Source organism: Balaenoptera acutorostrata, chromosome 4, assembly GCF_949987535.1.
Source record: "Balaenoptera acutorostrata chromosome 4, mBalAcu1.1, whole genome shotgun sequence".
Lineage (NCBI taxonomy): Eukaryota > Metazoa > Chordata > Mammalia > Artiodactyla > Balaenopteridae > Balaenoptera > Balaenoptera acutorostrata.
In genome coordinates, this window is record NC_080067.1 from 36,999,220 (window position 1) to 37,023,736 (window position 24,517).

A 24,517-nucleotide genomic window follows, 5' to 3' on the forward strand; every position below is an offset into this window, starting at 1 on the left:
ACGTTGAACCTCTATCCTCACCATTTTAAAACAGGATGAATAGTTAAGAAATTCGGCCTACGTAGAACTTATCTTTTTTAGTTCATGGTTTCTTCTTCTGCCAAGTTAACAGAAATACAAGCCTGCTGTGTTCATTTTGGAAAGAGAAGGTACATTTTACTCAGGAGCTTACATGTGTGATGTCTCTCCTGGACAAGAAAGTATACTGGGCTTCTCCTGTCAAGCCCTTTCTTTCCTGTGTACCAGGTGAGAAGAAATGTTGACTTGTTATTCTTTGCCATTTTGTACAAGCCTATTTACTTGCCACAGAGAGGGGGGAGAAAGCAATTTGCATCCTGAGATAATCTAAACAATAGCCTTCAACTAAATGTGCATTGCTATATATCTAAAGAAAAATATGAAGATATTAAAATGGTTAAAGGAAGCTTATAATAAAGAGAAATAATAAAGAGAAAAACAACAAATTAGTTCAAAGGAAAATTGATCTTTGAATCTACTGGTCACTCTTGACAAGTAGCACTACATTTTTCTCTTCTTAGATGGCAAAAGTTTCTTATAATCATCAGAACAGTCTCACTCAAGAGCCTACTGATTTTTGTGTGTGTACTTTTTTCATGCTTTTGAATATATTTTTAACAAGATTTCACTTCTGAAAAGCTAGATTTCCTCATATATCTTGTTACTCACTGCTGTGTTTATTTTCAGTCGAAATCAAGATTGTAACTGTTTCCTATAAGCATTTATCTTTAAACTCTCATAACATACATTATCTCCTTTTGAGAGCAACAGATTCAGCCATCAAAACCAGAGTAATAAAACTATCAAGGTGTCTTTTATACCCAGAAGACCAATAGATCAATCAATAATCATACATCAGTAAATTTCTCTTTTACTTTATAAAAGAAGTGATGCTAAAAATAATTGTGTATGTATATAAAATCATACCATAATTTTAATTGGCTCAACACTACTATGAAACCTGTCTTGTTTGCCAAGCCCAAGATAGAAGAAGAGCTGACAAATCAAAAAGAGCACATTTTTCCTACAATAATTATATGCAAAATAAATAGTTTAGTACATTTGTACTTTTTAGGATGAATAGAAACAGTCAAGTTAATGTACAAAGACAGCCATAGTGTGCAAAGACGGCTACAACAACTATCAATAAGTTGATTATAAAGAGTTAGTTTCTAGGCTTAAAATAGCTTGCCAATTGGTGACAATTATAACACACATTTTTGGGGATAAATTAAAAGACCCTGGAGACTTGTCACTGACATCACTGTCATTAATATGTTCTTATTCTCAGGGTAATCATTTACTGAATTGTTAAAAAATTGATTTGTCTGAAACTTCAGTAGCAGATTTCTCCATTCTTATTTTGTTCATTCTTATAATAAAATAACCAGAGTCTTTCAATCCTATAAACAAAAAGTGGTTTCTCCTTTTCATTCACACTTATCTAAAGGTCCCTACTACAAGCTTCAGAGTGTACTGGAAGAAACATCAAAAGAATGATGACTTCAGTAAAGGACTTGACCACACACTCTTAACTACTGATGCTGTAAGGAACAGCCTTCAGCATACAGCTCTCGGGAGCAGATGTCTATCAGACAGGATTTCTAGCATTCTTGGTATAGATGCAGATGACTTTGTGAAAGTAGACTCCCCAAAAACTCCAGATCAAATGAGTAATTACTTCAGACTGAATGACTCTAAAGAGAAAATTTAATTGTGCTTAATGTTTTGTTTTATTTTTTACTAAGTATGAGAACACTTTTCTTCTTGATCTATCCATTTTAACAGCCCATCTTATTACAAACTGCAAAAATTCTTTAAATGACATCTATTTAATTGATTTCTTAGCATTCAGTAAGAGTCCTAAAAATAAAACCCTCAATATACAAAACAAACATAATTGGAAAAAGTTAAGAAAGACGATTTTGTTTAAATCAAAGGTACATTATTGGTTCCTGTTGACAGAACTGCTCAGAACAATGGTTAAATATTAGGCAAAATGCCTTTAATATGTCCTGTGGCTTTTTATTATAATTATTTGCATAGTTTCAATAAAATCTTATTTAGTAAGGCATGATAAGTCTATTGGGGAAAAAAGAATATATTTTTTCATGTGGAAATGATGCCACAATATACTCTTTGGTTCCTGCTCTATGATTTATGGATTCCCAGACTTACAGATAGGAAAGAATGCTACTTTCTTTCAGGACAGGAATCTTGGAGATCTTAGAGAAAGAGAAATATTTCTACATTTATAGTATTGCAGGCAAAACTTAGTAGGGGTACATTGGTTGTTTTCTGAACCCAAGCCTTGCAATTTATAGTTATAAGGGCAATAAAAGTACTTCTGAATAAAAGTGATTAAGTTATGGCCCTCAGACTTTTATAAAGCCTCCAGAGAGAAATTAAATATCATGCTCTAGTTTCACATGGTTCTAGTTATGTTAATTATATTAACAAGAACATTTTTGTTTATTAATTACAATAAAATAAAATAAAACCAGCCAAATAAACATCAAATTATTGATACTGAATTAGAATAGAAATAGCTATACAAACATATGTGGTCAAATCCCTACTTATGTGGGAATGATATTTAACCAGAAACAGGGACTGAGAGAGCAAAATGGACTCCTTGCTCTGTTGCCTTTTTTACTAAGCACCTCACTTAAACAGTGAGGAAAAAAAGCAATTTGTATCCTCAGATAAACTTAAAGCAAAAGCATTCTTTTAGAGCACTGGTTTCTGAGTAAGTAAAGCCTTGAGCCCTTTCTCTAAGTTGCTATCTCTCCTACTTTTGAAATACTGATGACTGGAGATATACGATGACCTTTGACTCTCGCAGATATGAAAATCAAGTAAGCAAACTGCTATCTCCCCACCTTGAACAGACTACCTATAACTATGGTAATATTTATGTTTATTTTTTTGGTTTTTACTCTAAGTACTTTGTGTGTTTGGCTTTTTTTTGGATAGCTAGTTATTCTGAAGTCATTTTTGCAAAACATTGCAAGTGAAAAAAAATTACTTTTTTAAATGCTTGTGTCCCTCTGAGTTTTCCTTTCCCAGAGACGATGTGGTGAGTAGCACAGTATCACCTGCAGGTGGAGCAGGAACCAAAAAAAGTTCTATCCATTCAACTGAAATGTTTTACTGTGAGTTTGTCTTGTTTAGTTTCATAAATCTGCTTGATACCTTCACAGTGGACCATTTAATCCTTATTTCTGGGTTTTTCCACTGAATTTGTTTCAGTAAAATTACTTGCTAAAAATGCTTGGCTCAAATGAGATCCTTAACAAATGTTAAATCCAACCCTGTTCCAATGATGATAAATATTCACCTTATGATCTTGCTGGGAAAACATTTTTTTTAGGACAGTTTTCAATTTTCCGGGACGTGTTTCCAAAATAGCTTGATTTTCGGTTGTATAGAAAAAGAGCCAGTAAGAAGAATGAGATATTGCCAATGAGTCTTCATCCCTTATGTACGCCAAAATCTTTGAAAGTAGTATTAGTATGCTCTGGATTCAAAAGGAAAACTAAAACCATCTTTTTATGGGAAGAAAGGATAATTTGGGGGACTACACTCCCTCTCAGTGGTTCATTTAATATTTACTTCAATTACAAAATGTTTTATAAAATAAAAAACCTAAAATTTACAGTAACAGATTTTTCAATATTTTTACTTCAGTGAGCTCCTGAGAGTAATGGTAATGTAAATTATCTTGCGTTACATGTGTATATATCCTCACTGATTGAACACACAGAAGCTATGATATCTTATAAAAAGAGTTTCATAGTCTCCTTTCCCTGAGGCAGGAATGAAGGAGGCTACATGCCAAAGAGGTATTGATTTACTATGAAGGAGATGGTCAAGCCAGGCTGAGTCGAGGGCATGGTTAGCTTGGAAAATCTCATCTCTCTGAACATTCATTGTTCTGAATCCAGGCATTACTAAGTTGGTTTTTGATATATATTTTGGTATCCTGACAATAAATCCTATAAACTAGAGAGCTAAAAGTTCACTTTGAGAGCCCTGCCTGTTAAGTTGGCTTAATTCAACTTTGAGAGTATGTGTGTATTTCTAGAAGCCAGGAACTTCTAGAAAGACAGAGACAAATAAAATTTGGTTTCAGTCATCAAGGAATTTATCGTTCATTATAACAAAGGGAATATTTTACTTTTGTCCCCTTAACATTACCTAGCATTTGTTGATGGACTGAATAATCAAAACTATCAACTATTTCTCCTTTTTTTTTTGATAAATTTATTTTACTTATTTATTTATTGGCTGCGTTGGGTCTTCATTGCTGCGCGCAGGTTTTCTCTAGTTGCGGCGAGCAGGGGCTACTCTTCATTGCGGTGAGCGTGCTTCTCACTGTGGTGGCTTCCATTGTTGCGGAGCACCGGCTCTAGGTGCACGGGCTTCAGTAGTTGTGGCACGCGGGCTCAGTAGTTGTGATGCACGGGCTCAGCTGCTCTGCGGCATGTGGGACGTTCTTGGACCAGGGCTCGAACCCGTGTCCCCTGCATTAGCAGGTGGATTCTTAACCACTGCACCACCAGGGAAGTCCAACTATTTCTCCTTTTTACAATGCAATTTTATAATTTGCTGAAAGATATTATGCCAAAAATAGTGATAAAGTGGAAAAAACAGGCTTCAAAAATCTACGGGGTTGCTCCTGTTTGGGTGAGGACCCATGGTGTGATGTCTGATTGAGGTTTTGGAGAAATGTCTTATACTGATTCATGATCTTAGAGGCATAATTTATTCAAGACTGACAATGTTTAGAAGTTCCAAAATAGACTTAAGTGAACTGGAAGCAAGCAACATGTTGAAAGGATAATCTTACTCAAGTCTTTACAATTTCACTATCATAAAAGTTCTAGAATTTGAAGAAACAAGGTGTTGTGAGAAAGGACTAGGAAAAAGGAAATGCATTGAGTAATTATTTACCAGGGACACTTTTTGGCATCGAGAATCAATAGATCAGAAATAGATAAGTATTGGCAAAAGGCAGCCAGCGACCAGTTATTTCTGCCTCTGTCATCTAACACAGAACAAGGAATACCACATGGTGATGAGGAAAGGAAAAATCAGAGACGGAGAATCCTAATTTGACTGAGCATCTACCCAAAAGAAAATGAATTTTAAACTGTAAATAACTGAGTTTACCCTGAATTAACAAAAGTAAAATTTCCCCGTATGGGCAATTATGCATGAATAAGAGCTAAGTGAAGTTTTATTATAGCAAGCAGAGTTACATTTTTTAATATTTGAGCCTTGTGACAATAAATTTACTTCTGCCATGAAATATCTGGATTTTTGGAAGAGGAATTTAGCATATAACTCATCAGTAAGAACAAAGAGCTAGATGACATCATACGGAAAGTTCAAAGCAGAAGACAACTGAACAGGAAGCAGAATCTTGGGGCTCCAAATGAAGGGAATTAGGATGTACCACCCCAAAATAAGACACTTTTTCATAAGGATTATTTTGAGCTGAAGGTAACTGAGAAACAGCAGATGCAGGTAGGGCTCTCTGCCCTCCCCCATCTGCCACAATCAGGGCAAACATGTCCCATGAGAAAGGTGCCCTCCCTGCACCAGGAAGAGGAGAGCATTCTTAGCATTGGAGATGAGTCTACACGGAGATGAGTTTGCATAAACGACCTTACTAAAATAAACCTTACCCTCCATTATTTCCCCTCCAATATCATGTCTAGTCATTTCCCCACAATTTATCAGCCCTAGAAGCTTAATTATTTGGGAACATAGTACAATGACTAAAAAGCCTAAATTCTTATATCAGTGTGACGCTATGTATGTGATTGACTGAAACTCAGGAGAAATTTACTGGGCTTTGCAAGGAAACCACTTAATTACAAATTTAGCTTATTGGTCTCCAGAGTTAAGCTACTCTGTAGGCTTGGATTGGGTAAGACTTCATAAGGAATTGCCAAATACTTAGACAGTTGATAATTTGAAAGTACAAGCATTAAAGACATCACAGCTTGTAAAATTTATGTATGACCAAGAAAAAATTGTGTTCATTGCTAATCAGGAATCTGATTTAACTATTTACCAATTGGTATATTCCCAAATAATTTTACCTGGATGTGAAACACAAAGACACCCAGGGCCATCATCAAATATGAAAATCTCACTATGAGGTACCCACTGAAAGGTACAGATTGAACTTCCAATGTTTAATGTATATGAAAAACTCACCCTCTAGGTCACTTTTTTTTTCCTGCACTGGGTCTAAATCCATAATTATACTCTTATAATAGTCAACTACATATGCATTAATGACAGGCATTTACTTTAGTTTATCCAGATATACTGGAGCTAGAGGCAACTTGCATCCCAAAGTCAACAGAATGAGGTTGACTTCAAGTTCCTATCTGTAAATGCCGGATGTGTCTATTAATTCAGTGATGTTCTTTTTTACATCATCTTTCCAATCAAACCAGTTAACAAAACATTTTCGTGTCAAATTTAGGGCTTGAGTATCTGGGTGCATATTAGTTATTTTTACTTTGTTATTATAAAAAAAATTACTAAGAAAGATTATTCTACTTTTACTCTATCAATAATCAGATTGTTGAATTTATAAGTCCAGACCTTGTTTACACTGGGAATACAATTTAGAACTGATTGAGATTATAGGCATCATTACTGGGAATACCAAAGAAAAAGTAATGTAACAAATAGCGTGTTTGTTTTCTAGGAAATGTGATTTTAAAGTATCTGAAATAACCCTATTGTGAATAGGTCAGCAAGGTAGTCTATGAGAATAGTAATAAGTTTGCTAGAACACCTCCCTTCAGTTGAGTTCAGTACCAACATCAGTCTAAAAAATTTAAGTTTGAAGTTATTTATGGGAATGCTTCCCATGGGAAGCACAGATCCAACTGAGTTTTTCTCTTACTTTGATAGCCATGGTGATCAGCATCAACCTGAGTGGGTCCTTCTCAGGGCAGTGACAGCCCATCTTTCCTCTGGAATACCTTCATGCAGGTGAGCTATCCTGGTCAATACGGGTGGCAGACTTTTTCCAGTGGGTCCTTCCAGGTCCTTATGACTTTATGTCTCAGGGTTTCTAGGAAAGAGAGAAGCTCTTTTAAGTTTTGGACAATGATTATGACAGGATTCAGTTAAATCAGGCACAGGATATAGTCTCAGACCCAAATTCATAGGCATGACAATTATAAGTTCAGAGGGAGAGATTCTGTTCTTGCCTGTAGGGGTCCCTCTAATTTTTAACAAAGCTAGAGGTAAAGCTCTAGGCCTATTTAACATAGGAGGTTGCAAAATCTTTCCCAATGAGTTTTTTTTAGAGTTTTATTCATTCATTCTACTTGTGCAGAGGAGTGAGGCTTATAGGAATGTGCAAACGTTTGTATAATTCCCAGACAACAGTAGAAATAAATGACTTCTATATCTAATATGCTCTGATGTGCCCAAAGTAGGAATTATGTGTATTAAGAAAGGCTTCCCTGGTGGCGCAGTGGTTGAGAGTCTGCCTGCCAATGCAGGGCATAGGGGTTCGAGCCCTGGCCTGGGAAGATCCCACATGCCGCGGAGCGACTAGGCCCGTGAGCCACAACTACTGAGCCTACGCGTCTGGAGCTTGTGCTCCACAACAAGAGAGGCCGCGATAGTGAGAGGCCCGTGCACCGCGATGAAGAGTGGTCCCCGCTTGCCGCAACTAGAGAAAGCCCTCGTACAGAAACGAAGACCCAACACAGCCATAAATAAATAAATAAATTTTTTTTAAAAAATAAAGCAAATAATTTAAAAAAGAAGAAAGGCTTTACTGCTGCCTGGGCCATTCAAACATCATATCCACCATAACTAGACAGAATCTTTTTCCTTTTGCATGCCTTAATTCTATGAAATTCAACTGACACCAGGTTCCTGGGAAGTTGATTAAGGAAAACTCCCTGCATTTATTTTGGAAGCGTCCTCCAAGAATTTTACTGAGGAGTAGCACAACTCTTTAATATTTTAAATAATTTCATCTTTTTATTCGGAGTAGTATTAAGTCTAGCTCCTTTAAAAATCCTTCTTTTAGAACATTTCTTGGCATCCCAATAATTCTATTTGCCAGCTTTTTCTGCCTGTTAGTACTGAGTGTACACTGTTACTCAACATACTAAATCTACCTTCAGGTATTCAACTTAACCACAACAAAAACAAAGCAAGTCTTACATATATGTGTAAGAACTTCTTAGATATGAAGAATTTTATAAGACTTTCCTAGTTTCTTCAAATTACAGCTCACTAAAATTAATAAAAAGTGAGGAAATTGTGAATTCCTAACATTCTTAAATGTTAAAACAAAAACAAACCAAAAAAAAATTAAACTAAAATAAAATCCCTCTTTTAGTCAGATGACTTTGTTGACACAGCAGTATTAACCAAACTAATAGGGACTATGATATAGGAATTAATTTGTTAGGTAATTCCCAGAGTCCAGTCACATTTCTTTGGGCCCCTTTTATAGTCCATTTGTCCATTTTATTTAGTGAAGCATATTTTTGAAAATGAACAAAAGTTTCTTATAGCATTAAAAGTGGGACTTCTAAATTCGGAGATGGCCATAGGTTAACAGTCGCTTTTGAAACTCTTGTCAGCACATTTATTGCCTTTAGAAATTTTGCCCTTCTGCCCTGTGAGTCCTACAATAAATCACTGACATCTGAGTAGGCAGCTGTAAAGCCTCTGATAAAGCAGCTATCAGTTTCCTATGGGATATCTAAGTTCCCATTGATACAAAAAATTCTCTCTTCAAAAAACTTACCCCGAACCTCGGAGCAAGATGGCGGCGGGCGCGCCCGTGACGCGCGGGCGGCGGCGACCACGTTGCCCGTGAGGGACCCGGGCGGCTCCAGGCTGGCGCCCCGCCGCGGGACGGACCAGGCTACGCTCCACCGGCTTCCTCCCGGCCGGCCTTCTACTGCTCCTATGGGGCTGGGACACCCGGAGGCCCTTTACAAAAAAAACTTCCCCTGTTTCATGGCAAACACCAAACATATATTTATTAATAGTATACATATTCATTGTAAATGCAGGACCAAGAATTACAGCTCTCCTAAGTGCTATTAACTTAGCTGCTTGTGACGACTTAATTACAGACCGAAAAAAACAAAACAAAATCCCCCCCCCCCCAAAAAAAACCCCTCCAAACTTCCAAGTTTAATAAGAAATCACCATAGCATAGCATCAAAGCCAATTTCAGTTGTCCAAAGCCTCTTCATACCAAACCAGAGGACGAATTATCTTGGAGAATTATCACGCACGTTTTTCGTCAGATGTTTTGTCTACTCTGCAAATGTTGGAGTCTGCTGTGTACAATTCTGTACTAGTCCCACGAGTCACTTTTTTTTTTTTTTGGTGGTGGTAAGCTGTTATTACTGACTCCTAGATTGTAATACTCTGTGACTTATAGCTGACAACAGATGCGTCAAACGTTCAGCAAGATTGCAATTTGTCTGGGAGGCCTTATGCCCCTGTGAAGGAAAGCCAAATTATCAATCTTGCATTGCTCTCTAGCTGTTGACACTACCAGCAAATCATCTACGTATTGAGTAATTACAGATCCTCTGGGGGTGGGACAAATCTCTTGCTCACTTTTTGTTTTGCAAATAATTTTTTTTTTTTTTTTTAAGTTTTACTTGATTTTATTTATTTATTTATTTATTTTTGGCTGTGTTGGGTCTTCGGTTCGTGCGAGGGCTTTCTCCAGTTGCGGCAAGCGGGGGCCACTCTTCATCGCGGTGCGGGGACCGCTCTTCATCGCGGTGCGCGGGCCTTTCTCTATCGCGGCCCCTCCCGTCGCGGGGCACAGGCTCCAGACGCGCAGGCTCAGCAATTGTGGCTCACGGGCCCAGCTGCTCCGTGGCATGTGGGATCTTCCCAGACCAGGGCTCGAACCCGTGTCCCCTGCATTAGCAGGCAGACTCTCAACCACTGCGCCACCAGGGAAGCCCTTGCAAATAATTTTTAAAAAATAGAGTCCCAAAAGCCTTTAGGAATCCTTTGCCGTAAATACTGGATACTGGATTCCTTTATAAGCAAAAGCAATAATAATTTAGATTTATCCGCGAGAGGGACAGAAAGTGAGAAATGCAGAACATAGATCAACTATTCAATACAGAGGAAAACCTTGCAAACAATGGTATTGAAGTCAGAACAGTTGCAGGGTTAGGAACCACACTGATAATGGAACAACAAATTTATTTGTTATTTGTCCGAAACAAATAACAAATTTGTTATTTGTCCGAAATTTTGTACAAAGCCATATAGTCATTGACCATCCGTATAAAATTAACGTTCCTTCTTTACTGGACGCATGGGAGTATTACAGAATGAGCATTCTTTTTAAACTACCCCTTATTTTTCTGATTCTCTTAGTGGTTCTAGGGCCAAAAGTGATGCATCAACCTGTTTCAGGGTGCTTTTCCCTCATGGTGTCACACTGCTACTCTCTGCAGTATCCCTTTTCTTTCAGACGACACACAGTAAACAAATCAGGTGGCTTTTTCCCCATAGAAATCCACAGACATTCTGTCAGAGTACAGAATATGCTGGCTTTTAAGTTGCACAGCAGATCTCTTCCCAGGGGATACAGGAAGTAAGAAAATTTGCACTTCAATCAGAGGACCGATTTGTATGGGAACCTCGGAGGAAAAGGAACATGGTGGATCCAATATACCAATATCTTATATTGATCTATCACCAAATGGAAATGAGAAATTCTCAAGGAAATTGCAGACTAAGTAGCACCAGCATGACCGTTTCACCAGTTTCTGTCTCTGAGATCCCTGAATTTGTCAATTTTAAGCCATTTGTCAATTATTTCCTAGCCTCTGGCCTTTCTTGCTTCCCTTGTTCATGAAATTCTTGCATCCTCCAAAGTAACTTTTCTTTTTTTTCAAAGTAACTTTTTACAGTCCTTCTTCCAACATCCCGTTTTCTTGCAATAATTACATATTATCTCTTTGCTTTCATTCCCTTCATAGGTTGTCCAGAGTAGGGATTATTTCTTTTAGTAAAGAGTTCTGAGCAGCTGACATAGCAGTTTTTAATTTATTCCTTTCTTCTTTATCCTTCTCTAGGTTGTCCCCAAGCTAAGTAGTCACTGTTAAGATTTAAGCAGTAGTCTGTACTGTTCATCCTCCCACCTTTTCCCTAATTCGATAATTTGGATAATCAGTAAAAAAGGCAAGACAAAAGTGGTTAGGGCCAGAGGATGATTTTGATCCATCCTTGCATCCATGCCAATAATTTTTGAGAAAACCTCAATAAAGCACTGATGGAAGTCAATGGGGGAATGTACCCATCTTCTGGATACACCACTGCAACTTCTCTGAGCTCACCTGTAGCAGAAAGCCTTCTAAGGTCACTCATTAGCGACCCCTCCTCTGGGTCTCTGAAGTCCTTAGGTCTTCCAGAGCAGTGTGGGTGGGTGGGGGCAGTAGATAGCTGGCTTCCCTTGGCCACCGTACTTTGATGTGGTGATCTTCTGGATGAGCTTGTGCCATCAAAGGAACAAAGTCAGCTGGTGGCAGAATTCCATGCTTTGGCCAGTGCACGTCTCCATCTGTGAGGCTGTAAACTGGACACAAGCTGTGGAGTACGTCTGCAAACATCTAGGGCACTGGGAAAAGAGGTCTTTAAATAAGTAGTATCAGCTGGCGACAAAGTCATGGGAACTACCTGGGTAGCTTCCAATGCTGGTGATCCAAATAGGAAGGTCTGGTTTTCCTATTAAGATAAGAAACATGTAAATTAGATGGCACTTTTGTTTCCTTCCTGTGTTGACATTCATCAGCTTAACACCTTGTTCATTTGCCTTTTGCAAGTGACCGTGATATGCAGCTGATCTCAGAGAGACAGCAGTGAGTGGTCCTGAAGAGAGATCTTATTTCCCTGCCCAGGAATTGAACCTGGGGAGCCTGGATGAAAACCAGGAATCCTAACCGCTGGTCCACCAGGGGCTTGAGGCTAGAGGCAAAGCGGCCCTGGCTCTTTTCCCCGTTTAAAAGCAAGAATGTTTCATGGAGTCAAAAACTGTAAAAACAGGTGCAAAGTTTATTGTTAGAGACACAGCATAACATGTGGGAGACCACACAGAGAAACAGTTTGTTTATTTAAGACAGAGTAAGGCAGAAGTACGCACCCAGAGAGAAAGGGTATGGGCGTCCTGTCTAATGAGGAGAAGCGCAGTAAGTCAGAAGCGAGGCAGAAATAACACACCCGGAGAGGAGTGCAGGCGTCCTAAAGAGGAGCGCAGTAAAGAGGTGATTTAAATTACTTATATAGGACAGTCCTTTCCCATCTTTGTTTACCTTTGGCCAATTATATTCTTTTTTCACAACTGACTGGTCCTAGGACCCTCCCCAACACGTGTACGCAACTCTTTGCTAAGATGGATCCCACTGCAGAGGCCTGTGGGTGCATGTCCACACATATTATGGGGTGGTGCCCCCTCCCTTTTTGACCCCCAAAGGAGCCTTCCTGCGCATGTGCAGACAGGGAAGTTTTCCTTGACCTCAAGAGTGGGCACCTTATCTTTTTTTTTTTTTAACATCTTTTTTTTTTTTTTTTTTTAATGAGGATCTTGAATCAGATGCGTATGTTTGATTGATTGATTGATTGATTGATTTTGGCTGTGTTGGGTCTTCGTTTCTGTGCGAGGGCTTTCTCCAGTTGTGGCAAGCGGGGGCCACTCTTCATCGCGATGCGCGGGCCTCTCTCGTTGCGGAGCACAGGCTCCAGACGCGCAGGCTCAGCAGTTGTGGCTCACGGGCCCAGCCGCTCTGCGGCATGTGGGATCTTCCCAGGCCAGGGCTCGAACCCGTGTCCCCTGCATTAGCAGGCAGATTCTCAACCACTGCGCCACCAGGGAAGCCCTTTTTTAACATCTTTATTGGAGTATAATTGCTTTACAATGGTGTGTTAGTTGCTGCTGTATAACAAAGTGAATCAGCTATATGTATACATATATCCCCATATCCCCTCCCTCTTGCGTCTCCCTCCCACCCTCCCTATCCCACCCCTCTAGGTGGTCACGAAGCACAGAGCTGATATCCCTGTGCTATGCGGCTGCTTCCCACTAGCTATCTATTTTACATTTGGTAGTATATATAAGTCCATGCCACTCTCTCACTTCTTCCCAGCTTACCCTTCCCCCTCCCTATGTCCCCAAGTCCATTCTCTACGTCTGCTCCTGTCCTGCCCCTACGTTCTTCAGAGCCATTTTTTTTTTTTTTAGATTCCATATATATGTGTTAGCATACGGTATTTATTTTTCTCTTTCTGACTTACTTCACTCTGTATGACAGACTCTAGGTCCATCCACCTCACTATAAATAACTCAGTTTCGTTTCTTTTTATGGCTGAGTAATATGCCATTGTGTATATGTGCTACATCTTCTTTATCCAGTCCTCTGTCGATGGACACTTAGGTTGCTTCCATATCCTAGCTATTGTAAATAGAGCTGCAATGAACATTGTGGTACATGACTCTTTTTGAATTATGGTTTTCTCAGAGTATATGCCCAGTAGTGGGATTGCTGGGTCGTATGGTAGTTCTTTTTTTAGTTTTTTAAGGAACCTCCATACTGTTCTCCATAGTGGCTGTATCAATTTACATTCCCACCAACAGTGCAAGAGGGTTCCCTTTTCTCCACACCCTCTCCAGCATTTATTGTTTGTAGATTTTTTGATGATGGCCATTCTGACTCGTGTGAGGTGATACCTCATTGTAGTTTTGATTTGCATTTCTCTAATGATTCGTGATGTTGAGCATCCTTTCATGTGTTTGTTGGCAATCTGTATATTTTCTTTGGAGAAATGTCTATTTATGTCTTCTCCCCATTTTTGGATTGGGTTGTTTGATTTTTTTGATATTGAGCTGCAAGAGCTGCTTGTAAATTTTGGAGATTAATCCTTTGTCAGTTGCTTCATTTGCAAATATTTTCTGCCATTCTGAGGGTTGTCTTTTCGTCTTGTTTATGGTTTCCTTTGCTGTGCAAAAGCTTTTAAGTTTCATTAGGTCCCATTTGTTACTTCCATTTCTCTAGGAGGTGGGTTAAAAAGGATCTTGCTGTGATTTATGTCATAGAGTGTTCTGCCTATGTTTTCCTCTAAGAGTTTTATAGTGTCTGGCCTTACATTTAGGTCTTTAATCCATTTTGGGTTTATTTATGTGTATGGTGTTAGGGAGGGCTCTAGTTTCATTCTTTTACATGTAGCTGTCCAGTTTTCCCAGCACCACTTATTGAAGAGGCTGTCTTTTATCCATTGTATATTCTCACCTCCTTTATCAAAAATAAGGTGACCATACGTGCGTGGGTTTATCTCTGGGCTTTCTATCCTGTTCCATTGATCTATATTTCTGTTTTTGTGCCAGTACCATACTGTCTTGATTACTGTAGCTTTGTAGTATAGTCTGAAGTCAGGGAGCCTGATTCCTCCAGCTCCATTTTTCTTTCTCAAGATTGCTTTGGCTATTCGGAGTCTTTTGTGTTTCCATACAAATTGTGAAATTTTTTGTTCTAGTTCTGTGAAAAATGCCAGTGGTAGTTTGATAGGGATTGCATTGAATCCGTAGATTGCTTTGGGTAGTGTAGTCATTTTCACAATGTTGATTCTTCCAATCCAAGAACATGGTATATCTCTCCATCTGTTTGTATCATCTTTAATTTCTTTCATCAGTGTCTTATAGATTTCTGTATAGAGGTCTTTTGTCTCCTTAGGTAGGTTTATTCCTAGGTATTTTATTCTTTTTGTTGCAATGGTAAATGGGAGTGTTTCCTTAATTTCTCTTTCAGATTTTTCATCATTAGTGTATAGGAATGCAAGAGATTTCTGTGCATTAATTTTGTATCCTGCAACTTTACCAAATTCATTGATTAGCTCTAGTAGTTTTCTGGTGGCATTTTTAGGATTCTCTATGTATAGTATCATGTCATCTGCAAACAGTGACAGTTTTACTTCTTCTTTTCCAATTTGTATTCCTTTTATTTCTTTTTCTTCTCTGATTGCCATGGTTAGGACTTCCAAAACTATGTTGGATAATAGTGGTGAGAGTGGACATCCTTGTCTTGTTCCTGATCTTAGAGGAAATGCTGAGGTGACCCAGCACTGGAGCCTATGGGCTCTTTGGTGGGGTTAATGGAGGACTCCGGGGGAGCTCACACCAAGGAGTACTTCCCAGAACTTCTGTTGCCAGTGTCCTTGTCCCCACAGTGAGCCACATCTGCCCCCCATCTCTGCAGGAGACCCTCCAACACTAGCAGGTAGGTCTGTTTCCGTCTCCTATGGGGTCACTGCTCCTTCCCCCTGGGTCCTGATGTGCACACTACTTTGTGTGTGCCCTCCAAGAGTGGAGTCTCTCTTTCCCCCAGTCTTGTCAAAGTCTTGCAACCAAATCCTGCTAGCCTTCAAAGTCTGATTCTCTGGGAATTCCTCCTCCCGTTGCTGGACCCCCAGGTTGGGAAGCCTGACGTGGGGCTCAGAACCTTTACTCCAGTGGGTGGACTTCTGTGGTATAAGTGTTCTCCAGTCTGTGAGTCACCCACTCAGCAGTTATGGGATTTGATTTTACTGTGATTGCGCCCCTCCTACTGTCTCATTGTGGCTTCTCCTTTGTCTTTGGATGTGGGATATCTTTTTTGGTTAGTTCTAGTGTCTTCCTTTCAATGATTGTTCAGCAGTTAGTTGTGATTCTGGTGCTCTTGCAAGAGGGAGTGAGATCACGTCCTTCTACTACGCCATCTTGAACCAATCTCTCAACACAGAGTATCTCACCGCTTGTTTGTTTATTTTGTTTTTTGGATTCAACATAGGATTGGAATCATATGGTATTTGTCTTTCTCTATCTGAGTCATCTCACTTAACATAATACCTTCCAGATCCATCCATGTTGTCACAAATGGCAGGATCTCATTCTTTTTTTATGGCTGAGTGGTATATGTGTATATTTACCACATCTTCTTTATCCATTCATCCACTGATGTACACTTAGATTGTTTCCATATCTTGGCTATTCTAAATAATTCCTCAATGAAGATAAGGGTGCATATACCTTTTTGAATTAATGTTTTTGTATTTTTCAGATAAATACTCAGAAATAGAATAGCTGGGTTCTGTGGTAGTTTTATTCTTAATTTTTTGAGGACTCTCCATCTTCCACATATTTTATTCATAACCCTATGCCTCAGACTTTGAGCATAATTGGATCTGCTTGGTAATAAGGCCTGAGGGGTCTTATTTTTTTTGGTCAATTTACATATCTTCCAGGCTCAGACACTGTATTCATCATTCTAGGTCACCAGGATTTTATTCTGGTTGTGAATCTGGAAGCAAAACAAGGTGATGGGAGTGAATCTTGGAAGAAAACTGACGCAAGTGAGGTTATTACATGATCTTCAAGAATTGGAACATAAATTCTTCAGCCAGAGGATAAAGGAGAAGGATGCTTGCTGCAGGCAAGGCAGGTTTTGTGGACCTTTGAGGTTTAAGCATTATTTAAGGAATCAGAGAATCCACACCAATGTTATCAACACAATACTCTGATCTCACTCTTCTTTCTCAAGTTCTTAGTTGCACATAAGAGGCCTGGAAGGACAGTGAATTTAACTGGCAAAGTTTGGGTTTAATTTTAAATACATTGGGCCTACACCTGTAAGAGATGCTGTTCTGTCAGGGCAGACAGAATTTCTGAATTTCTGATGGTGCCGTGAGCTGGATATCTAATGGCTTAAATTTATAGTTTTTTCTTTCTTTAAATTTTCCATTGCAATCCTTACTTAAACTCCTTATTTTCACCAAAATATTTCATTGTCACTGTGATTTAATCTCCCAAATAGGCATTTCTGTATCCATCATAGTTCTGTAAGAAAAATAGCAGTTTTTCTGCTATGTATCTATCTATGTATTTATGTATCTATGTATCTCTATAGAAATAGATAAAGGATAGAAAATTAGGTGTACAGCACCTTTCATATGGTTTGGGAATGAAAGCAAGCAGTAGCCTCAGTTGGCTGCCGCACTGACGTGCTATTGTGTCTGTGAATCTAAGATATTTCTCCCTGGAGATACCATATCATTAGTTCCTGCTTTTTCATCTGGTCTGACAACATCTGTTTTTTATTGGAGACTTGGTCTATTCACATTCAGTGGAGTTATTGATATCATTGCAATTTTGCTATTTGATATCATTGCCATTTTGCTATTTGTTTTCTATATGGCTTGAGTAATTTTTTCTTGAATTACTTTTTTTTTTTTAAAGGAATTCCTTTATTTTTATTATTTATTTATTTATTTTTGGCTGTGTTGGGTCTTCGTTTCTGTGCGAGGGCTTCCTCTAGTTGCGGCAAACAGGGGCCACTCTTCATCGCGGTGCACCGGCCTCTCTTGTTGCGGAGCACAGGCTCCAGATGTGCAGGCTCAGTAGTTGTGGCTCACGGGCCTAGTTGCTCCGCGGCATGTGGGATCTTCCCAGACCAGGGCTCGAACCCGTGTCCCCTGCATTGGCAGGCAGATTCTCAACCACTGCGCCACCAGGGAAGCCCTTGAATTACTTTTGAATGCCTTATTTTTATGAATCTTTATGTACCGGTTAAATCCTTTACTGATGATTTAAATACGCTTGTGTTCTTTTCGTGGTGGTTGCTCTATGATTATGTACCCTTATTGTATCACAACCTACTCTGTTTAATACTGACTAAATTACAGTAAAATATGGCAACTTTACTGCCTTTGCTGCAATATAGCTCAATTTTTTTCTCTTCTTTCTAGCTGTCAGTGTTATATATTTTATATCTGTATATGTAATAAACAGACGCTAGAAGAGAAAATATATAAGTACACACACACAAATAAGTTGAAAGTAAAAGGATGGAAAAAGATAAACCATGAAACTATAATCATAAACATACTGAGTGGATCTAATAATATCAGACAAAATGGACTTTAAAACAAACATTGTTAAAGACATAGATATCCATGCAGAGTCTTTTATACTTACCAATATGTTTACAATTTCCAGCACTCTTCATTCCTTCTTGTGGATTTATGTGATCATGTTGTATCATTTCCATTCAACCTGAGGGATTTCCTTTAGTATTATTTGAAGGGCAAGGTTTCGCAAGCAACAAAGTCTGTCAGTTTCCATTTATCTAGTGATGACTTTATTGATACTTTGACTTAACATTGAAGGATAGTTTTTCTGGATATAGAATCCTTGCCTGACAGTATATTTCCCCACCCGCCACCCCCAGCACTTTGTATGTCATTCTACTGCCCTCTGGACTCCATTGTTTTTGTTTTTTTGGCCATGCCACGCAGCTTGCAAGATCTTAGTTCCCCGACCAGGGATCGAACTCATGCCTAACCACGTGCCTAACTCGTGCCTAACCACTGGACTTCCAGGGAATTCCCTAGGCTCCATTGTTTTTGATGAAAAGTCAGCACTGTCCTTGAGAATAGGTTTTGTTTTAGTCTCATGTGTAATTAGGTGACTAATGGCTTTTTTCTTTTGAGGGAGTACTAAATGACATAAACTACTAAGAATTTTAAGTATATTTTATCACTTCCTCCTCAAAAAAATCCTATGATGTAAAAATTTTTATAGTGATCCCAGTACACAGATGAAGAAACAAGGTAGAGAAATACTATTTAACTTACACAAAGTCAATTAACCTTAAAGACAGGACTTAAACCTTATCTTACATCTCTGGAAGCCTTATTCTTATTCACTCTGATAATTCATGACTGACTAGAAATCCAGTGGTAGCCTTTGTGTCCTTGAGCTGTCATATTTTAATTTTATTAAAACACGTTGGCGCTCTGCATTGGTTTCCATGTACATCATTATATCACCTTTTCTTTCTAAGTACTGAAAAGACCCTAACACGCTTTCTCTCTCCTCTATTACACATAATTTCATTAGAACCACAGATTTATAACTAGAGTTATAACCATAACTAATCACCATGGAAACTGAGAGTATTATCACATATAAGGCCTTTAGCTTAAAATGAAACTAACATAGAGCTCTTACTTGGCTGGCATGACAACAGAATCCAGCAAGTCTAACAGACATCTGTTTTCATAGATTATAATTATACAAAACTGAAAAGAAAAGAAAATTAGGACACTAGTTAAAATTGACAAATAAATTGATGGTTATTTTCTTGAGCAGAAACCCTGCAATAATGTTTTTATATTTCCACAGAATGGAAAATTTACAGTAATAAACCCTACAGTTATGTTTTTATATTCCCTTAACTAAAACCTTGCTCTTCACTGAAATGCCCTGGAGAAAAAAAAATCTGACATTTAGATTCATCGTAGCTATAGACCAAGGGGCAGCAAAATCTGTCTCCGACCAATTGCTTCTGACTTACTTGGGGACCCATGGTTATCTGGAGAATTTGCACCTCACGTTACATCAGCAGATTTTGTGAGTAAATTTTGCAAGCAACATTATGACGTTCACGTTTTTTGGCTTCTCCTTTTGTTCTGCTTTAAAAGAATTGATTAAAGGGAAGGGTGGGTGGGAGGGGTAGACTGGGAGTTTGGTATTGACATGTACACACTGCTATATTTAAAATAGGTAACCAAGAAGGACCTCCTGTATATCACAGGGAGCTCTGCTCAATATTCTGTAATAACCTAAATGGGACAAGAATTTGAAAAAGAATAGATACATGTATATGTATAACTGAATCACTTTGCTGTACACCTGAAACTAACACAATTGTTTAATCAACTGTACTCCAAAACAAAATAAAAATTTAAAAAATGGAATGTGTGGAAAAAAGACTGATATAATTTTGACAAATGGGTATACAAATGCTTGTATTATCAGGGTCCAGATAGGAAATTGAAATGATGCTAAGTATACCAAACAGAAAGAATCTGATTTGGATAGTTGATTATACAGGCATCAGAAGTTTCAAAAAACAAAAACAACGAATCCCAGAGATTTGTAACTACGTGAAGCAACTAGCACTCCTAGGACCAGGTGAACAAAAGGGAAAAGGTAGTGACAGAGGAGCATAGAAACTACATCATGAGGAGAAAATCACTGTATCTTCTAACCTTTTAGCATATTATGTTTATATACCTCTCCCAGATAATTTTGAGGAGCCATGGAGAATAATATGGTTGAACACAGGTGAAAACTATAGCACATGTGGTAAGTTTAGAATTTTATGAATTCAGATGTGTGTATGCAACCATTTGATCTGGAGAAGTAAGTTCCAGGATTCTGCTCTTTTGTTTGTTTGATTGATTGATTGATTCACTTTTTAAAAATAAGTGCTGCATCTTTGTCTATATAATGTTTAGAAATGTTTCCTTGTTTGTTTGCTTTCTAGTTTATATATCAGAATCATGTTTTTAAAAATCAAGAAAAACAAGCAAGGAGGCATTGGAGCAGGTTTTACTAAAAAATGCTTTGTTTAGGTAGCATGAATGTCAAGAGACTGGCAGTTGTTTGAAATTCTTATCTTAGATGTTGTCTGGTATTTAACTTCATCAACAAATCAGAGATCATCTGACGCTGAGTTAGTTATAGACTGTTATGCCATCATTTGGGGATCCGGAGTACAGACCAAGGACATGTAAGGAAGGTCTCAAGGAAATGCTCTATAAGCAGGCTGGTTGGCATGTGCCCAGGGTTAACCATGAGGGATATGATATTCAGAAATGAACAGAGAGGAGGACCCTAGGATATCATGGCAACTGACTGCCTTCCAAAGCAGCTCTGATGCTGGCCTGCAAAAAAGGTGTGCCTCTGTCTGGCTCCTTGGGGATGTCTTCCTATCACTTCTTTGATTATTTTATTCCCTCACTAAAAAAAAAAACTCTTTCTAGAGATGATCTATTATCTCTCTTTTATTAGACAATTGAACTCTTTTAAATTCTACCAGGCAAATAAGGAGTCTGCCCCCACAGAGCTTACATTCTAGTGGTGGAGTAAAATAACAAATTAGTATCAAACTAACGAATAAATGAATAATTTAAGATCATGAGAAGTGCTTTGAGGGAGATAAACAGGAGGAAAAGAGAATGATTTGGGCAGATGGCAGGGGCAGGGCTGTATGGTCAGAGAGAGCCTCACTGAAGAGGAAACATCTGCTTAGAGACTAAAATAATGAAAAGGAAATAGCCACCCTGAGTGTTGAGGAAAAAGTTTTCCAGCAGAGCCAGTAACAAGAACAAAAGTCCCTGCTACAAAATATCAAGTTCAAGAAATCATATGAGACATCTGGGATTGATGGGGAAGCTGTAATTTAGTTCGAAGATGTTAGATTAACAGTGGTCTGTGGGCAACGGCAGCAAGTTTTGCTTTCATTCTATGTGCAATGCAGAGCTACCGAAGAGTTTCAAGAAGCAGAACAGGGCTTCCCTGGTGGCGCAGTGGTTGAGAATCCGCCTGCCAATGCAGGGGACACGGGTTCGAGCCCTGGTCTGGGAAGATCCCACATGCCACGGAGTAACTAAGTCCGTGAGCCACAATTACTGAGCCTGCGCGTCTGGAGCCTGTGCTCCGCAACAGGAGAGGCCGCGATGGTGAGAGGCCCGCGCACGGCGATGAAGAGTGGCCCCCACTTGCCGCAATTAGAGAAAGCCCTCGCACAGAAACGAAGACCCAACACAGCCATAAATAAATAAAATTAATTAATTAATTAATTTAAAAAAAAAAAAAAAGAAGCAGAACAATGTTTTTTCTCATATTTGCTTTTTGCTCTACAATTTATGAGGTCCTTGATTATTTTTTCTTTGAGTCCTGCAATTAATTACTTTTTAAACATTGGCCTTAAAAGGATATAGTTGTGAAAGGAATAAGCAAGAGGATGATAGATTGAAGGGAGAGTAAAGTGAGATCATTTAATTTTAAATTTTTTTTAATGTGAGAGAGACCTGACAAACTTCATAAACTGAAAAAAAATAAAGTTAATCAATAGCATTATGTTAGAGAAATAGATGGACTGTAAGTGTTGACCAATGGAGGAACATCCCAGAGGAAATAAGAGGGAAGAAGATTCAGAGCATTGGCAAAAGAGTTAGATGCAGATAAAAGGATTAGAAGTGCTTACAGAGAGCATTGAAGCTTCCTCCTAGACAAGAGAAAAAGAGGCAAAGTCAAGTCTTAGCTAGATACGTTTTTAGGATAGTAATGCAGATGTAAGCAGTAAATGAGGGCATTCCAGCTTTGTGTTTTAAGGGAATGTAGTTCTATCCCACTTATTTTCAGACATTTTGCTATTGTCCATGCAGATTTAGGTGGTCCTTCTATATTACCACAATTCTGTTTATAATTCCTTGGCTCACATACCTAACAAGACATTGGTCAATTCAGTGACTTGTGTTTTCATGTTTAAATATCCATCACCTAACACAGAGCCAAATCAGTATCTCTTCCTGTAAGGGTGTTGGGATAGTCTTTTGGAGAACGAGGCTGGTTTAGAACAGCCTATGACCAATGCAGGACAAAAGATAAAAGAGACAGAGCAATTAGGAAGTCCGCTGAGAAACTCCAGTTCTATTGAATTTCTTACAGAAAAGTCCAGCATTAAATTTGTCTCCCTAGTATTTCAGTGTGGAACAGATGGAGAACTACCAGAATATAAAGTAAGTGCAGGGACTTCCTTTGTGGCCCAGTGGTTAAGAATCTGCCTGCCAATGCAGGGGACACGGGTTCGATTCCTGGTCTGGGAAGATTCCACATGCTGTGGAGCAACTAAGCCCGGGTGCCACAACTACTGAGCCTGCGATCTAGAGTCTGTGAGCCACAACTACTGAAGCCCGCGCACCTAGAGCTCGTGCTCTGCAACAAGAGAAGCCCCCACAGTGAGAAGCCAGCGCACTACAACGCTGCTCGCCGCAACTAGAGAAAACCCATGCACAGCAGTGAAGACCCAACACAGCCAAAAATAAAATAAAAGTATGTTTATTTAAAAAAAAAAAAGTACAATAGGATTTTTGTGAAGGAAACACCCTTCTCTTCATTTGTTCATTCTCACTAATATCCTGCTTCTATTCCTTTCATTTCAGCCTCACAAAATTATGACCAGCTGTCAAGATGGACAGCAGACAGACTTGATGCTAATGTCATATCAACCAACCAAGAGCTGTGTGGATTTGTTTTCAGACCAGATGCCTTACATACCAAGATTCTCTCAGCTTTATGGGCTGATGCGTGATTATGCCAAAAATAAATGTTTCTTAGATAAGACTGAGTAGGTGATAAAAAGTGAAGGCTAGGCCTACGCTGATCAGTGTCAAGAAAAAAAAAATGTATATGTGTGTGTGTTATTTAGGCAGAAAGGAAGACCTAAAAGTAAATGATTTCATTTCTCAGTGATAATGGGTATCATTTAAAATATGTCAGATCTTACTTTAGGAGACAGAAATCCCAAGATCACATGGCTAGTAAGTGGCAAGGCTGGAAATCAACCCCAGACAGCCCAGCTTCAAAGCCTGTCCTATCATTTACTTAATGATATTGGAGGCTACTCTTCCCTTCCTTAGGGAGGGTGGTTGGGAGAGGAGGGATAAGTATAAAACTGTTAACTACCTAGGTCACCTAGGTCACCTTAGGCAAGTCTCAAGGTTCCTGGGTCTGCCCCAAAGCTCCACAGCTCCACTGGGGATAGTGTAACATGTAAATCACCAAGAATTAATTATGCATAGTTGTTTACCATATAAACCAATCAACACCTTCATTCAGAGCATATTTCTGATGTACCTCAATAGTGCAAACAACATTTAACACTCTACAAAATAATCACTACAAATAATAACATGTATTCTTCCTAGTGGACCGGGCTCAGGTTGGCTCTTGTCCCAAGTGGATGTGTTGGGGGAAGGAGCAGGAGAGTGTTTGAGCTGCACAAATACCCAGGTATTTAGATACTCATCAGCCTCCAGAGGGGGCATGAGACACAGGAGCCAGGAGCCAGGAGCCAGAAAAAAAGGACTTAGATTTCCTCTGTGCTCTGAGCATTTTAACCTGGACTTGAGGAGAATCTGCCCGGCAACCTATCAAAAGGAAGCAGTGGGGGAAAAGCCAAGCTGCTGTGGCTGGTGGATTTAGAACATTTTAGCTCAAACATGGCAAATCTTTGTTTCCAAATCACCCAATATTCTTGATTGTGCCACATAATTTATAACTACCCTTCTAGTCTTTAAAACTTTACATATTTTGGCATGCCTCTTTCAATTTCTTTTTTAATATCATTTTTTAAAGTGGAGTCTAATGTTGGTAGGCCTTACTCTAGATAGGAATGTCCTCCCAGGACTGGTATTCACTTCTTTCTCTTGATTAGGGTTGGAATTATTTCTAATTGTATTTCTAAAATTCTCAGCTCTCCCTTTTCCCTAGGCTCTAGGCTAGGGTATCATTATAAAATAAAATCATAACCCTTTTTGGAAAGCCTAAGAGCCCTTAAAACTTAAATCTCTTATG

General features: G+C 38.8%; 1 protein-coding gene across 1 annotated transcript in view; it reads left to right on the forward strand.

Annotated features, from left to right (window-relative positions):
* Positions 1 to 2,843: 2,843 nt before the first annotated feature.
* The window catches only part of SUCNR1 (succinate receptor 1), a 79,929-nt gene continuing 58,255 nt past the window's right edge, over positions 2,844 to 24,517 (forward strand). The window contains 1 exon segment of the mRNA XM_057544915.1: positions 2,844 to 2,876. Within this exon segment, the coding sequence (XP_057400898.1) occupies positions 2,844 to 2,876 (33 nt within the window).